The following is an 18,461-nucleotide window of genomic DNA, read 5'->3' on the forward strand; positions in this document are numbered from 1 at the left end:
TGTCTCTGTCTATCTGTCTGTCTGTCTGTCTATCTATCTATCTCTGGCTCCCTGTCTGTCTCTGTCTATCTGTCTGTCTGTCTGTCTATCTATCTCTGGTTCCCTGTCTGTCTCTGTCTGACTGTCTGTCTATCTATCTATTATCTATCTATCTCTGACTCCCTGTCTGCCTCTGTCTATCTGTCTGTCTGACTGTCTACCTATCTACTATCTATCTATCTTTGGCTGCCCCAAAACCCACTGATGGAAAGAAGGTCACGTATGGGGGAACCTGCATGAACTCTGTGCAAAGAGGCTGAATTCAACTGCTCTGCTCCTAGTTTCTTACCATGGTTAGAAAAAGTCCAAATTCAGGGTTCATGGTCACATTATCTCCATCGGTAAAAACAAAAGACTTTTTACGCTCCTTCTTACATGTCAGAATAATGGAAATTTGCTGGGCTGCCACAGACAGAACTGCTAGATCGATACGGTTGAATTCATCAAAACAACCCCAGGAGCCAGACTGGGCTAGTCCTTAGAAAGGAAATTAAATGGAAAAACCAATTAGCATATAATTTTGGAAAACCAGGGAAAGAGGCATTATGAAGCCGCCAAGACAAACCAGCGATGAATTTGTTCCAAAAAAAAAAAAGTTTAACAAGTAAGACAATCACAACATACTGAAAAATAGCTCGTGCTTTGGCCCTTCGTTTCTAAACACTAAATATGCAGTGATCACAGGACATTACAAAGGGCAGGAGATGAGAATGTTCATCCAGACAACACTGAGAGGTTCAGACTTTTTCGAAAGTTTGGCAATTTAAAAAATGGCACTGACATGTAGCCAATTGTTGGAAAATAAATCTGAACAAGATATTCCACACTAACTGAAATTCCTCATGAAGTAAGACATAAATCTCACCTTTGAAAATCCGTCCAAGTCCTCGGAAATCCATCTGGTCTGAGCAGTTGAAAACCACAACGTATTTCCCGAGACACCGACCCATGTCCTTGGTGGTCTCTGTCTTGCCTGTTCCCGCAGGACCAGCGGGGGCACCTCCCATGCTCATACCAAGAGCTTGAGCCAATGTGATATAGCACCTGAAGGCAGAGAGACATCACTAGAACCATCCTCGGACATCTCGAAGTTTCTCTGAGACATAGTGAGAGCGTCCAAGTCCAACCTCCCAAGTCAAGAGCAGAAGAGCCGGACCAGCGTCCCGAGATGACCTATCTAGAGCTTTGAGCCTCCAGACGGACATGTGTGACAAAGATGCGTGTGTCTGGCATTGAAATGAGAAGCCCTGGTGGGAGCACAGGTCGACAAGTCACCATCTGCAGGACTTTTTTTGTTTCAAGTTTATTGAGGGAAGGGACAAAAGGAAAGCAATACACCCAAACAGACAAGGCAGTCTTGAGAGACAGCTGCCCTACATGGCATCTAAAGCTGCTGGAATCCCTGAGACGTGAGTCAAAATGGAGAAAACTGGAGTCCTGGGCTGGTGTGTGTTTAGCGGTCAAGATGATGAAGTGGTGCCTGCAGGCGAGCGTGGGGACAGGCCAGCAGGGGAACAGCGGAGGCTGGTGTCCAGAGGGCACGTTAGAAAGGGTCACACGGAGTGGTCAGCTGTGCACCTGCTGCTGCTAAATCAGAGAAGGCAGCCGGAAGTGAACACTGGGTTTAGCGACATGGGGTCACTCTCACTAGAGGAGGGGATAAAGGGAAAGAGCAGAGTAATGGTGCCCCACGCTGTGCTGGAACCCGCAGATGAGCAGTCTTACTGGCTAGAGGACTTCGCAGGTGTTAATGGCCTTGAGATAGGAAACTGTCCTGGGTCATCTGTTGGACCAGATCTAACCCCACCAGTCCTCTGGCAGAGGGAGACAGAGGAGCGGATTAGAGCGTGGAAAGTTCTCAATCCGCAGTGGCTGTCTGGGAACACGGAGGAAAGGGCCGCAAGCCAGCCAGGGCTGCAGCCTCCGAGGCTGGAAACGGGCTCACTAACAGTCAGCACCTCAGACAGGACTGCAGGGAAGCGGACTCTGCACACAGCTGTAGGAGCAGGAGCAGAGGCGCCCCCTAGCGCCTCCGGGAGGCAGCGCACCCACGTCAGCCGCAGGAGACCTGCCTTAGATGGTAATGGGTTGTGGTGATTCGTTGTGGCAACAGTAGAAAACAAGCCTGGAGAGCTTGGCTGGCGTGAATTAAAGAAAAAAATGAGTGGAGAAAATTGTGCCTTTGAGGAGCTTTGATGGGAACGCAGAAAGGGGAGGAAAACTGGAGGGATCCCAGTTGGGTTCCCTTCTGGAAGGAACAGCAGCTTTCATGTGTGCAGGGTGATGAGAATGACCCGGTAGCAAGTGAACATCGATGATGTCCTGGAAGGGGAGGGTGGCCTGGACGGGGAGAGTGGCCGCGGAGGCAGGGCCAGGCTCTCTCCCGAGACAGCAGAGACTGCTCCAGCCCAGGACCTGGGCTTGGTCAGAAGGGACAGAGGGAGGCAGGGAGGTTCTGAAAAGCTGAAACAGCTTCATAACCACGTTTCAAGGAACTCTCCACACTTTGTGAATAGCCACCTCTGACGCAAAGCAAAGAGAAAACGCCCCACGTGGATGTGGAGTAGCTCAGTAACAGGCCTCTTCCATCCAGACAAAAGAAGGAAGATAAAGGGCATGAAGACAAGAAAATGCTCGAGGAAAATGACACCCAGTGATAGCTCTCGCCTTCATTTTCTGTTGAAGGTGCACACTTCACGTCATATCGTAAGTGAGCAGAACCATCAAGCAGACGGTAGAGCTGTTACATCAACCTTTTCCATTTCAGATATTGCAAACCTAATAACCCAGAGGTTCATGCTGCGAAGATGGTCACTATTCAGTGTCTGCTCAGGCAAACGCTCGGCCATTTTGTCCAGAGTAAGCACAAGGTATATCCCTGTGCACCGCAGAATCTGAGTCAGACTGAGTGAAAGGAACCTGGAGGTGACCCAGACCCCTTACAGATGAGGGCACTGAGGCGGGCGGGTGTGAGGTGAGAAGCTCGCACAGTTAGTACATACTGGCGAGAGGAAGAAGTGGGAACAGGGCCCTCCCTGGTGGTGCAGCGGGTTGGAGCGCAGCACTGCAAAGCTAAGCCAAGCTGTGGCCACTTCAGTGCGAGTTCGATCCCCACCCCAGAGGTGACTCACAAGGTGCGGCAGACCTCTCCTGACCTGCCCACTGCTCCCTTCAGCAGTGTACCTTGTTGACCTGCCTGTTCTGCTCCCCACTCTGTCTCTGGTGAACCCTCTCACAGCCCATCACCTCTGGCTGTACCCCATGTCTGTATGCACAAAAATAAATCTTTAAAAAAATAAGTGGGAACCGCTGAATCCAGGCTGAGGTCCTCTCACCCTTTGCCCCTGCCCTGGTCATCAGTTTCTTTCCCAATAAAAAAAAAAAAGCTCTCCTAACTTTCTGGCTTCTGTAAAAAACAGGTGCCACGATCCCTAAGGCAGCTCTCAAGCCCACTGTGCTCTGTACCCACTGAGACGTCACAACCAATCCCCTCTTTGCCCACTCATGTCCACTGAGGTCACTTAAATCTAACCTGCACAAAACTGAAGGCAAAGTCTGTTAGAGTCCAAGACCTAACTCCCAGGTGAAGACATGGGTCAAATGATCCAAATTCAGAAAGACTGAATTTCAGAGACTTTCGTACAGAAGAGCCTGTCGACTCTAGAGAGATACTAAGCAGAAATCCACGTGCAACTGGAGAGACTGAAAATGTCAGGCAGGGAGGAAGACAGGTCTGGGGTCACAGCCCTTCCATCACCTGTCCGTGAGCGGCGTTATGACAAGTCTGTCTGTGCAGCCCAGAAACTCGTTTTGGTAAATGAACGCGACGTCGGTGATGTGAATCATCATCTTGTCGGTGTCTTCGTTAAAATAAAACCTGCACTGTTTCAGCCATTCAAAGTCTGTAGGGCTCTTGATGTGCTTGTGGCACTGAAATGCAAAAGGGACACGGCAAAGCTGAGACGAGCCCCATCAGTTAGACCCCCAACTTGGCTGATGGCGGGGAGCAAAAGAAATGCCCCAGTGAGGCCAGAGATGTCAGTCTCGTCACCACTGCACCATTCTCATATCGATCAGCAACAATATTTAGAAGTACGGGGATGTGAAAATCCAAGAGACACCCTTTGGTGCCCCCAATAATAATAATAGAAAAACAGGTATTTGTTAAATTTCAGCTTTCAGTGCCCTAGGACACAGTCCTAGTCAGGAAGCAGTCTGTGGGAGTGACAGCAAACAAAGGCTGCACGAAGCCATCTCATTAGGACAATGGCATCGTACATTGGTAGGTTTTTTTAATCCGTTAATTATTTTTCCTAGCATTTTCAGCAGGCCAAAAAATCCTAACATCAAAATGACAGGTCATTGCCAACAATGTCTTTGTGTGAATTTTTTAAATATAATTTTAAACCATTTTAATCATTTTCCTTGACAAATAAGAAATCTAAAATTATTCTGAGCCCTTTATTTCTGAGAGGCAAATAGTGTGCTTAACTATTAAGAGGAGATTAGCAGAGAAAGCTTGAATAGGCTGCTTTTATTTCCTTTACATCAGAACCAATTTTTCATAATCTCTTATATAATGGGGTGAGGCACAATCCAGAAAATTATTAGGAAAATGCTTCTTGCTGCTTCACCTAATGTATTTTACAGCAGAGGGCAAATTTCATTTCTTTTCACATTTCCTATTTTCTACTATCTACGGAACTTCCTCTTGCACCCTGTTTTCTCTTTAAAGGCAAACACCTGCATGACAGCTGATCATCCCCAACTCCTTAAAGAAAGCGCATTGGGAATTACTGACAAAATGCAGCAAACCTTGTTAGAGATGTGATTTATCAAAAGCCCTGAGGTGCTCACTGAAAGGCTCGGTGGGCCCCACACAGTTAGAGGGTGGCAGACCAGGCCAAGTGTCTACCAAGTACGAACTTCATTGCGCTCCTGGGCAAGGTACCCCAAAGACAGGGGAGAGCTCAGTGAAGTCGCGCCCACCCGCCAGGGACTATGGGTAAGATTTTACAGAGCAGGGAAGCTGGTTGCTTTGCTTTTCTCCAAGACAATTAATCAGCGGTGCTTATCTATATACCTCTGCAGCGCTGATTCCCAGAATGCAGGCAGTTCCCAGACTTCAGGAGGTAAGGAGGCTCCAGGCACACAGACAGTAACAGCCCCAGATTCAAGGTGCCCGGCCCCAGCCTTGCCAGGCCGCCTCGACCTTACAGCCTAAAAACAGTGCAAGTTTCGCAGGGGGCTAGCTGGCATCTGAGCCTTAGAAAGTCTCATAAGAAATTCTAAAGTAAAGTCTCGTCTAGTAGCTCAATCAAATCTTAGTGTAGCTCATCCAAATATGACTGAAGTGGCAGCTAAAGACGGAAAAGAGAAGTTGGCCAGTCAGCTCTCACCATACAGGTGGCTTTGGCCTGGATTTAACCTTCTCTTTGAGTTCATCAAACTAATTCCGGTGCGAGACCACAGCGGCCTCGGGTTTGCTTCCCGGCGGGCGCCAGGGTGTTAAGGCCTTTACCAGGTCGTCGAAGATGTCCCTCTGATGCACATGGATCGTGATCAGCGTCTCGTATTTAACTCGCTCCACGGAGCTCAGGTCCTGCGTGGTGCAGTCTATCAGGGTGTTAAGGAGCTCCAGGAAAGACTGGTTGGTTTTCTGCATGATTTTCTTATCAAACTTGGCGTTTCTAAGGGCTTCTTCTGAATCCCGTGTCCATATCATTTGAATTCCTAATAATCCAACCTTATGGAAGTTTAAAAAACAAAAGGCTCCATGAGTGTCTGTGGCCTTTAATATATTCAAACAGAAATTACTACATAGTGAATAGTTGTGATTAGTGCAAAAGGAAAAGCTACCCTCGACTTGGCTTGATGTTGTTTTGAAACCAGTAGAAACTGTATGTTTGGTTCACTGGAAATTAACATGCACCAGTCTCCAAATGTAGCTACAATTTCCTGGAATTTTCAGTTTTTAAAAAGTCAAATTTCTCCTCAATAGGTTTCAAGTTACTGGCAGATAATGTGTCTTAAATCTGCTTTCACCAAACACATACATAATAAATATGCAAAATGTCCTAACTGATCACATTGGTGAAGAAAATACCAATTTTTGTATTTTAATCCTGAAATACATTTCTCACTATTCTGGTAGCACATATACTAACTGCATTTTTATGATATAAGTTCTGAACCAATTCAATAGAGAAAAAACTTTTAAGATGAAAGTATTCCAAATATCTCTACAACACAAATACATATTTACTTTTGGCGATAGGGTCATAGCTATAATTTGAAGCTGAATTCTTTATACTTATCTACACTTAACAAATCCATACGAAAACCTTAAAAATGATTCCAATCTATTTTAGAGACAGTTGTGTAGTTACAATAGACAGTGTATGAGATCTAAAATGACTATTCCATCAAAATACTTTCCAGCTGTTTGGAGGTTTCTCAAATGGCTAAAAATAGAGCTTCCATATAACCCAGCAATCCTACTCCTAGGTATCTACCCAAAAGATACAAAAACACTGATTGAAAAAGATACCTGCACCCCCAAGTTCATTGCTGCTTTATTTACAATTGGAAAAACATGGAAGCAGCCCAAATGCCCAAAAGTAGATGACTGGATTAAAAAGATGTGGTCCATATACAGAATGAAATATTACTCAGCAATCAAAAAAGATAAGCTCATGCCTGTTGCAGCAACATGGATGGAGCTGGAAGGGATCATGCTTAGTGAAATAAGCCAGAAAGAAAACAAAAAATACCGGATGGTTTCACTCATAGCAGGAGTATAAAGGACCAGGGGGAAAAGATAACTATATACCAGAGACATTTTACGGGAGTGGAATGGGGAATGGGATCAAAAATGGGGGCTGGAGGGAGTGCACTGGACTATGGTGATGGCACGTGAGTGATTTGGTGATGGGAAGCCCATGGAGATTACAACTGAGGTGGGAAAAGGCACAAAATGATGTAAACAAACTATTACATTATTTTTAAAAATCTAAAAAAAAAAAAAAATGCTTTCCAATTTCAATATACCGACCTGAGCAGGGAAGGAAGAAAGGAATTCAATCAGTTGGAATCCTGGTTCTTGGATATTTTCAGCTGCCTGGCGAATCACAAGATGTAACGAGTTCTGAGATTCCTCCAGGAGAGCATTAAGCCAGACTTCCACACTGCCCTCTGCCATCACTGGCTTGGCCAATTCAATCGTCTCGCCCTCTCGAGAGGAAATTGACAGGATGCGATCATAGATCTATGTTAGAAGCCAAAAAACAGCTAAATTCACCTAAAGAATTCATTTGTCCATTGTGTTCTTGCCCATGTTATCCTTCCCATTGAAAGTTAAACGATGGATTATGCAAGGCAAAACATGATTGAAAATCAACCTCAAACCAGAGAAATGTTACCCACAAAACTAAAACACTATATCAAGTTCAACAGGTCCACACGGTGCTCGGCATTTACTGGCTATTTCTCAGACTGAATCATGCCTGTTCCGCTTGCCTTCACGCCTCACAGGCTGTTCGTGTAACTATATAACATGGCACAAATGTAAAGTAAATACAGTGTCTGCTATTTGAGTTCTTTAGAAACTGGAACATTTTCCCTTCAACTAGATTGCCTGGGCTCAGACTTAGCACTACGTCAGTGAAGTCTTCCTTGTAGACAGAGGTGATCCACCAAGAAGCCATGGTCTTCAGTTTCAGGGCCCTTCATGTACACAGATCCTTCTCAAGTCCATCAAAAAAGTTTGTACCTATAATTGTATAAGATTTTGGACCCATAAAACTAGTTTTTCAGGCCCTCCCCGGTAGCACAATGGGTTAAAGCACAACACTATAAAGCTATCACAGCCACTGCAGCAGAGTTTGATCCCCAGCCAGGGAGGTGACACAGATGATGTCGCAGACCTCTCCTGACCCGCCCACTGCTCCCTTCAACAGTGTGTTTCAGACAACCTGCCTGTTCTGCTCCCCACTCTGTCTCTGGTGAATCCTCTTACCCTTGCACCTCTGGCCTGTACCCCAGTCCTATATGCATAAATAAATAAATCTTTTTTAAAAACTATAGTTTTGCTCTAGTTGTAGAAACCTTAAAAGTAGGAATAATCCAAATTTTAAAAAAATAAATAAAGCAATACTGTTTTAAGAAGTAATTACTATGACAGGAGCTAAAAATGAGAAAGTTTAAACTGTCTTCAAGGAGACAGGTGAGAACCTTCACTCTAGACCTTTCATTTCCTGGGGTTATAGAAAGATGAGAGTGAAACTTAGGGAGGAAATGCTGGGTAACTGAATCCCCTCTCAACCCACACAAATCCATCCTGTCTTCCCTTCCTTCCCACCACCCCTTCATCAACACGTCGTTTTGCAGCTCATCCTTTTCCATCTTGACTTTGCAATTGCTTCTGACACTGGTTTCCTGGAACCCCCTCTCTTTCAGCTCCTACACTTAGCCAGAGAATCTTCTGAAATAAGTCAGTGCCAACAGCCCTGCTATGTTCAGACTGAAGCAGACCCCTGGTCCAAGCCTCCTTCTCCCACTGCTCTCTTCATCTCTACTTGATGTGGTGTAAGTGGCACATCATGTGAAGACTAAGCAGAGAAACTTGAGTGATGTGGCCACAAGCCAAGCCCACTGAGGACAGCCAGTCCGAAAAAGTAACAGAGAGGCATGGAGAGTCTCCCTCGGAGCCCCAGTAGGAAGCAAGCCTGCTGATGGCTTAGCTGGGACTTCCGGCTCCCAGGAATGTGCGTGAATAAACTCCTGTTGAGCAGCCCTAGGAAGCTGCATGCCTCCACAAATCCTCCACTTCCAGTGCCCAGACTGTCCACACTCATCCCTGTGTGCACGCTTCCTTCTGACCAGATCGTGATCTTTTCTCCGCCTGCCTGATGATGTTCCACTCACCCTCTAAAATTATTCTAACACTATACTCTCCTGCCAGAAGTCTGCTCTTAGCCCTGCGCTCAGGTGCAGGCTCCCTCAGAGCCACTCCCATGAGCCTTGTGTTTAAATGAGCATCACACGTCAAAAATGATCAAGTCTGGCTGCCAAATATTCTTGAGTATTGTGATACACACACCATTTCCATTTTTATGTGCTTTCTTCTTCCACGGACTCCCTGACTAGTGTCATGCCTGGTGCAGAGAGAGGGCTTAGAATTAAATGAGAGGATTGAACTTGCAAGCCACCAATTGCAGCCATCACCCCTATACATTCCAGTTGTTTCCTTCTCTGTCTTTCCTACCAGAGCACAGCTCCTGAGGTTGGTGCATTCCTAATGCCAAGCACAACACCTAGCAAATGGTAACTGCTCAACAAATGCAAACTGCATGCTATGATGAAGAGATGAATGATACATAGGGTCTACAGGAAGCACCAGGGGGACCCATCATTAAACTGAAAGGGTAACTATCCTAGGGAATTGGGGTAAAGGGATAGATCAGGCAGTATCTTCGGCTTTCACGCAAATGTATTCTCCCTCACATCCAGCTACCTCTTTTGGGTACCCTAGCATGCCATGATTCCAGAAACTTTTTGGGAGTGTTTAAACAAACATGAATCAAGCATGATGAGAAACAAGAAAGACCATCATGCCAATAACTTCTGAAACCTAATTAAAACAAGCAAGTCACTATGGCAATTATGTCAAGGCCCAATTTTGAACAGAGGGCTTCTTTGTTGTGTTGAATAGCCAAAGCATTAACCTAGCATGCCAAACCCTGAATGCCACATGCTAGGTACCCCAGCCGCGTTTAAACCATTGATTATTCAAATCTGCACTTTGTTTTTAGTCACTGCCTGAAAGTTAATGGGCAAGGAGAATCTTTTATAAACCTAATATTAGAGAACAGTTTGACAAAGCCAGCTGAGATGCTGAGATAATATTCCCGTGGACCAGCATTAGGGTTACGCCAACCTTTTCATGGAACTTGACCGTTTTAATGTTGTCAAACACATTCAGCAAATGGGCTTGGATGGTGTGGGTGTCTGATGCCTGCCCCAGGATCTCCAGGAGGGCAGGATCCGAGACAAAGAAGAAACGAGGGAAGCAGAGTCGCTTTTTCTCCAAGTATCTACATGGGGAAGAAAAAGGTAAATTTATAAACACACCAAGCTGGTCCATCTGGGAATATATTAATCTGGATGGGGTTGGGGGAAAGACTTCGAGACAATCTCATGTTCCTGCTTAGTGTTTTCCATTTGGTCGGGTTGTTACTAATTATTCAGGGGAAAACAATCTGTATTTTCCAGAACAGGAGGGAGAATTTCTTCATTTATCGCCAGTGTAATATGTGTATTAGACCTCATCAGGGAAACCATATTTTTTTTTTTAAAAAAACGGGGGAAAATACACACAGGGAGTGCTTTGTTTTGGTCTTTGTTTCATTTTGTTAGCAAGCACAGGCCAGCTGAAACCTACATTCCTTCCTGGACCAGTAACTTCAGAGGATTCACCCAATCCACCAAAGCAGAAGCAAAACCCAGCCGCAAGTAAGTCTAATGAAAAGGACTGTTCAACGCTGGGAGCAACCGGAACCCTGGGAATGTTCCTGCACAGGCTTGCTGCCAACTGCCTTCCACGGCCAACCTTGCTTTAATCTACAGTGGCCTCTCGTGTTTGGGAAATGCTCTTTTCTGTTAGTCGTAGGGCTAGCTATACCTCTGCATCTTCTTTTTCTAGCATATTCTAATATAATCATGCAGTTTTAACCTCAAGTCGACCAGAATTCCTTTTTAAACATTTTTTTAAGTCTATATCTGAAGAGGTACCCTCAGACTTTTCAGTTTTGGTAAGTCAATAAAATTTTACCTAAATTGAAAAATAAGTTTCCACTCCTACCAAAACTCCTCCATGGGATAATGTACAGGTAACAGTTTTTAGAACACTACTACTTAACACATGCCCATTTATATGATTTTTATCTTGATTAGTCAAAAGGTAAGAACAAGAAAGAAATTTATTACCCTTGAAATTCACACAGCCCCACATCCATAAGATGCGGACATGTCTGTGTCTGTGTCTACTGACAGGTATATCAAGCTCTCATTTCTGTATAATCTTGAGTATTGAGTGCATTCCACACTGTTCGTGTAGTTCTTGGTTGATTATAATAAAACACTTTAGTCTGTCAAGTGTTTGTCCAGAAGGACATCAGAAGAATAGGTATATAGATTTTATTTTTCCTTTTTTTTTTAACTTTACCCAAACCCTAACCCTGCTACATAGATTTTCAAAGTCAAAGACCATGAGAATGTTTGTAAGATCTTGCCCCACAATGAAACAGTCTTAAATCCTATCATTCCAGGACAAACCCAGAAGTGTTTAGAGAGACCAGAAGACTCCAAAGTATCAAGCTAACCTGTGTGGCAATACTAGACATGAATAAAGTCTTGGGAAAGAAAACCAGTCAGGCCCATACCCTTTACTCTCCCCACAACCTTCTCCTCTGGGGCTGAGGAGGCCTCCCACAGCCAGCGAACTTACCCCGTGAGGGATTTCTGGCATATTTCCAGCTGGTCCAGCAAGTGTGGCAAGAGCTGCCCCAGTGTCTCGTCACCCACACAACACTGAATCACATTCGGCATCTCATGCGCCCGAGTCATGATCTTCACCCAAGATTTATCTATGTTGGAAAAGCGCTTGGCTTCCTGTGAGACATGAGAAAGAACACTTGGCCTGAGGTGCTCTTGAGGCCAAGCCCACACCCGGCTGCACCCCAAGGACCGAGCAGCCCACCATGGCCTCACGTCACACATGCGCCAATTCTCCTGGGACCTTTTATAACCTAGCACCCCCTTCTTCAAGAAACTTTAGTTCAACCCTAACACCCCCACTATGTTACATAAAAACAGGGAACAGGTGTAAAAGTAATCTTAAGAGACAATTTGGAAAGTAAGGACAGATCTGAATGTTCCAACAATTAGCTCTAAAAAAGAAATTAATTTTCTGTCTTTCAAGTTTTCCACACTGAGTTTTGAATTTGTATTTAGAAAATTAAACATGTGAAAAAACAATCAGTTCCAATATAAGGCTGATATTGGGATTCTTTTAAAGTAGAAATTTTTCAGGGGAAAAAAATGGAAAATGCAGAGATTGTTTTCAGAGAGTAGAATGATTTTTATTTTCTTCCTTTCTTAAAACTTTATGCATTTTTCCAGTGATCACATACTCTCAGATATACAAGCAAGAAACCCTTCCCTCAATATTCCATATGAAAGTTTCCACTGAGTCCAACTTGAGATTCTTCTTCACTTACTCAGAAAAACATGCCCACAAACAAAAGCAGGAATCAACAATATAAATAAATGTGTCAATTTTTTGTGTATGGATTCATTTTGCTGATGGCCAAAAAAAGAAATCAGCTCACCTATCTGCCTTCTGTAATTAAACTGAAAGTCAACCAGATGTCAGGACACCGAATAAGAGAACACTCAATATAACTGTGCTTCTAAAACTCGATGTTAAAATATTATAATTTTGCAAACAGTTTAAGATAATTGAATAAGAATCCCTGAGATTTGGTTTTAAAAAAATTTTTTTTAAAGCTTAAAATACACTCCACATCTCCCCAGCGAGATGATTACAATTTGATGAGAAAAACACAACATTTTCAGAGAACCTTTTCACCTAGAAGATTTTTCTCCCGCACATTTCTACCTCTCCACTTTACAGTACAGATATAATTGGGTATATTGTATGGTGTGAGCTATTTTTAAATGTCAGTAGTAGATGAACAAATTACCATACCATTGTCAAGAGAACTACTTCATAATTCTACGTTGTTCCAATTCTACCTTCAAATTATCTGAAGTATATCAATTATACAGGCTTTCAGTCTTTGGTTTTTAACCCTCCATGTCCTCTAAAACCTCACAGTTTTTTCTGTCCTCTTAGTTTCAACCTCCTCCTGTTCCACAGTTTCTCTCTCTCAACAGTTCAACAGCAACACCAGAAAGTCTGGGAGGGCGCGACTCAACAGAGGTTGAACTATCACCTTTTTAAAGTAATTGATAATTATTAGGTGGTTCTCTGCTTTGAAAAATCTGATGTAACATAAAGAAAATTCTAAAACCTTGGGAAGCTGCTTGGCAATGTCTCCTCCCACGAAGACAGCTTCTAGGTAAATCCACAAGTTTTGCACCATCATCCAGTTCTCGATGATGTCTGTTGAGTTGGAAAGGTACTGCACCCATTTCTGGATCTGGGTTTTGAATGGCATATTGTACCTAAAACGAAAAGCACGGTCAGCACTTGGTGTTCATTTCTATTGTTGTTTTGAAACTAAAAAGCTTTTTTTTAATCCTAATTTTTACCTGCTTCCTTACAAATGTCATTACAATGCTGGCTTTTAAAAATGATGCTACTGAGTGAGTTATTTACCACCATTTGTTGGGCAATTTTAGACTGGTTTGTCCCTTTCCATCTAGAGCATAGAATGGTAGGAAACTCCTCTTCAAAGGAGCAGGTCCGGCATTGGACTGGACTCCGTTCAACTGGTAGAGTGACAGAATTTGGGTCATTGTTGCAATAGCCAAGGAAGTAATATTCTCTCTACTGAATTTCTGCACCTATGAATGGAGCCTATGACTTCGAACCACCTGAAGCTACTAGAGAGTCACTGCTGGGATCCAAACTAAGTGAATTTCCAAATATGATAAGATCAGGAATCTCTACTTTTCCTCTGCTCTTCTGGGGATCTCCCCAAGTCCTCATCACTCAGCTCTGTGGGTGCATGAATGGACCCACTGCAGGCCTCCTCTTATCCTCTCTCAGTCCAGCCACCTTCCCCTTTTTCTTCTGGAGGCAGAAATGACAACACTGTTCTCCTGGTGTCTTTTTCTTCTTCTTTGTATGTAGAACTTCATTTCTTCTGGGCCAAGGAACTCCCCAGGTAATACACTGAATTTCCTGATCTCCTCTGCAGCAATGTGGAAACATCAGTAGTTCCATATCAATCCACAGGTTCCACATCAATAACTGTCAACCTCAGTGGCACGCTGGAATCATCCAGCAAACACAAACTGATGATGCCTCTCTGGGTCCCACCTCCAGTGTTTCTGATGCAGTCCAACCAGGATGTGGCCCAGGCATTGAGAGGTGTAAGAGTTTCCCTACTTGTCCAGTGTATAGCAGAGGCTGAGAAGCATCTTCTAGATGATATGTAAGTGTCCACACTGGCTATCCAGGCTATTAGAAAGGAGAAGGGAAAGAGAAAAGCCAAAAGCTCAGGTCCCTTTGTGAGTGGGAGCCCATACTCCAACCTGAGCTATGGACTCGGGATCCCTTTTCCATGAGAGAGACTCAGACCCTGGCCTTGGTTAAGTGACGTTGTATGTGGTACTTGTATTATCTGAAGACGAATTCCACCCTAAACTGTTTCTCTTCCTCTCTCAACCAAACTCTCCAGTTCCACAGAACAAGAATTGGAAGTCTTCTCAAATAGTAGTCACATGAGAGAAAATAATCTTAATTTCTGTAATCTTTATTTTGAAACAGAATGTTTTCATAGTCCACTCATCTTGTTGGAGGGGGGAGGGATTCTTTATGTCTTTTACCAGAAGGTCATGCCAGCAACAGAAATCTTTGTTGTATTCACTCGCCTACACACAGCTCCTACACACACGTGCCCCAGAGGCGATTCAGTCAATAAGTGTTGAATACGTGTTTCTCTTGCAACTGTGTGTGCATCAGATGCCATTAGACAGAAAAGCGCCCCCACTCCCAACACAGGTCATTTTTATTTAATTTACACCTCTGCCTTTTTGACTTCTCCCCAGTGAATTATTTTCATCTGTTCATCACCCCAATTGGGTATAAGCCGTAGCCAAATTTATAAAGTCTCACCCAGTCCTAAGCAACCCAGACTCAAGATTACCAATGGTGTAAATCTCTTCCAAGCCTAAGTTGATATTATTTTACTCATTTCACAACTTAAAGTATGTAGGAAAGGATGGATTTTTATCGAAGCAATGTTACTAGTTATTCTAACATTTAAATAATTGCAAAGGGAGTAGAATGATATTTTGAATTTTAAAAAAAAAGCACAAAAAAAAATCACAGCTCATTCTATACAATCTCCATATATTTGAGAGGATCCTGGGGAGCAAAAGTCTTTTTCAAGAGCAAAGGGAGCAATGAACAGGAAGTGCAAGTTGACGAGTCTGTGAATGACATGTCCGGAGCTCGCAGCTTTGCTGGGCTGCCAAAGAGAAGCGCTAGCTAGGCTGGAATTAGCCTGGGCTGGTTAAGTCTCCTTATGAGCTCAATTCACTCTCTGTCTTCATGTCATCTTATTCATGGATAAGCACAATCAAGATTTCCTAGTCCATAGATGTTGGCAAAAAGGTTTTCCAATAGGTTAAGACTTGGAAACAACCCAAATGCCCAAAAATAGCTGACTGGATCAAGAAGGTGTTGTACATAGACACAATAGAAGACTACTCAGCAGTCAAAACAGATAAAGTCATGCCCTTGGCAGCAATATGGGTGGAGCTGGAAGGGATCATGCTCAGTGAAATAATAGGGAAGGAAAAAGAAAAATTTCAGATGGCTTCACTTATAGGAGGAATAGAGGGAAACCAAACAAGGGAACAGGCAAAAATAACAATAAAAAACACAACACAAGAAAAATAAACAGCTATAAATCAGAGACATTCTGCAGGGGTGAGGATGGGAGAGGGGCGAAGGCAAGGTCTGGGGGAGCACAGGGACTGTGGTGACGGTGCAGGGGTGACGTGGTGCTGGAAAGTCTATGGGGATTACACCTGAGAAAAGAAAGAAACACAGTAAAAAAAAGAAAAAGATGTTATATGTGTGTGTGTGAGTTTTTCCAAGTAGAATGATCATCCCAAAACTCAGAATAATGCCCCTCCCCCCAACTCCTGCTGAGTTGTCAACAGGGCAGGGAGATTTGTCAGCTGCAAAGTGGGATGTTGTGCAAAATCCAGTGGCTGCTTCCATGTGGCCTGATTTTGTCCAAATGATGGTTCAACCACTAAAAGAAGGAAATGAGATATGTAACACCGAGGCCGAATTTAAAACAAGGACTTTCAGATGTTAAATAAATCGTATGAAGGGCACTGAGGCAAAGTCCCTTGAAGCCTTTGCTATCGCGGTTCTCAGAGCCCAGGCAAGCGTGGGCACGTCTCACCTGCTGCTCTGGAGCGAGCTCAGCAGCATCAAGCTGTCCTCCATGCTGGCGATGACCTCTGAGGTGCTGTCTCCTCGCAAGAGGAGCTCCCCCCGGGTCTTAAAGCTGCCGAATGTGAACGTCTTGCTGTCCCATTCATGAATCACTTGCTTCAGCTTCTGCTCAATGTCCCTCTCTTTCACAGCGCTGACACAGATGTCCTGTGAAAATTGCAAGCCCTCTCTGTATTCCCTGGAAGTCTCCCAGGCCTCTGTCCTCATCTAGTCTCCGCGGAGGTCCTACCTGCACTATTGGCTTCGTGTACACAGCCACTACTTCTATTTCCAGATCGCAAATGCAACACAAAAGTGGCATGTGCACAGAGAGATAGATTTAAGGACACAGATGAAATTGAGATATTTCTAAATTACATAACCTTAACTTATAAAATTTCCCACCAACGATCCAGAAAGGATAATGAAAAACAAGGTAAGCAACAATGGAATACTATTTATTCACCCCTGGTAAAGGAAACCCTGCCAAACGCTAAAAGAAGTCAAAGGAAGACAATATTATGTATCTCTTATTGTGAAATCTAAGAAATTGGACTTAAAAACGAAGCACAATGGAATGGCTTCAGCCAAGGGTTGGGGAGTGGACGATGGGAGAGATGATTCAACGTGCGACACCTGCAAAAAGATAAACAGGCCCTGCACCAAATACACAGATCACAGACACAAAACTAGAATAGACACTCAACGTGCTAGCAGACGAGACCGTCATCATTCCACCACTAAAGAAATCATAATTATGTGACTTGACCGATGTGTTAACTAATGCTACATTAGCCATTACATTGCACGATATAAATGTATCAAATCCACTTTTCATACATCTTTCATTGTTAGGTGGATTATACTTCAATTTTTAAGTTGGGATAAAAAGACATGCAATATCTCCTTAATTTTTGAATATTTAATCAAAGATTCAAAACTGACTTCATCTCAGATTTACCTCTAATGTCAAGTCAATGTAATATGGGGAGAGGGAATTAGCAGAAGCTTGATCTGCTCCAGTTCCCTAGCATGTTCCTAGTCTCTGAGCCTTTACCTTCCAGCCATGACACCTGCCCTGTCTGCCCTCTCTCATCTCACACCACGCTCTCGCTGGAGGTGAGCGCATATTTTATTTTTTAAAGATTTGTTTTATTTATTTCTGCACATAAGAATTGGGGTGTAGTACAGAAGCATGGGGGTGAGAGGATTCACCAGAGACAGAGTGGGGAGCAGAACAAATGGATCCACTGAAATACAGTGCTGAGGGGAGCAGCAGGAGTCAGGGGAGGTCTGCTGTGCCTGAAGGTGAGCACATCTATGCCGATACAGTCAGTAATCTCATATCCAGGCAAAACCCATTTACTGCAGGACTTCTCTGCTTGGACAGATCAAGGTGACAACAAACACAATCTGTGAAATATCAAGTGAATGCCCCAAATCAAGCTCATAGACTTTGCACCTGATCACTCAGCCTGATTCCCTCACAACATTCTCTACTTAGGGACAAGCATCATCATCTATCTAGATCTCCTGGCAAGAATTCCAAGCTGAATTATCAGCTGCCCTTGTTTCTCATGTGATGTTCTCTTCTGGCCAAATTCAAGCCAGTTACCTCCTAAAAATCTCTCTTCATCTGGTCATGTACTCCCTGCTCAAAACTTCTCCCACATGACCCCCTAAAGACTCAAATCAATTAGTACCCTATACTCAGTTTTTCTGATCTTCCACTGGCTCCCCCAAACACACCTCAGAACTTGTAGGTGATGTTCCACATGCTGGCTCTATCTTATACTTTCTAACCTCTTTTGCAATTTCCCATTCTGTCTCCCCACCACACAAACATATCCCCTACACCTAGAATCCCTGAATAGCTTACCAACATTCCCCAGCCTTATCACCCTTCCCTCACCCCAGGTAGGCCAACCTCCTTTAATGACAAACATAGTCTCTGTAGACTACCATTTTTTTCCTTCAACGATATTTGCCACAGTTTGTAGTTATACTCTGATTTCTATAACTATCTGATTACACATATTCCTTAATGACCAATGGGTGCAGTGGTTCATCCCATGTCTCCAGCACTCAGCACAGAACCTGACACATAAACATTTGTTGGAGGAATGAAACACTGAGCCCCAAGGAAAGAGATGAGTTTGCCCCCAGAAGAGTCTACTCGCCCAAAGTTCCATAATGTAGACACCCATCACGTAAATCT

General features: G+C 43.7%; 1 protein-coding gene across 1 annotated transcript in view; it reads right to left on the reverse strand.

Moving 5' to 3' along the window:
- DNAH5 (dynein, axonemal, heavy chain 5) overlaps positions 1–18,461 on the reverse strand; it is a 177,687-nt gene that overhangs the window by 101,885 nt on the left and 57,341 nt on the right. Inside the window, exons 29-37 of the mRNA XM_004678397.1 lie at positions 16,212–16,411; positions 13,134–13,287; positions 11,546–11,709; positions 9,977–10,133; positions 7,094–7,306; positions 5,561–5,785; positions 3,797–3,969; positions 905–1,083; positions 329–516 (exon numbers count right to left, since the gene is read on the reverse strand). Coding sequence (XP_004678454.1) covers positions 329–516; positions 905–1,083; positions 3,797–3,969; positions 5,561–5,785; positions 7,094–7,306; positions 9,977–10,133; positions 11,546–11,709; positions 13,134–13,287; positions 16,212–16,411 — 1,653 coding nt within the window. The remainder of the gene's footprint in view (positions 1–328; positions 517–904; positions 1,084–3,796; positions 3,970–5,560; positions 5,786–7,093; positions 7,307–9,976; positions 10,134–11,545; positions 11,710–13,133; positions 13,288–16,211; positions 16,412–18,461) is intronic.

This window comes from Condylura cristata, unplaced genomic scaffold (genome assembly GCF_000260355.1).
Source record: "Condylura cristata isolate star-nosed mole 26May11 unplaced genomic scaffold, ConCri1.0 scaffold00007, whole genome shotgun sequence".
NCBI classification, from domain to species: Eukaryota; Metazoa; Chordata; class Mammalia; order Eulipotyphla; family Talpidae; genus Condylura; species Condylura cristata.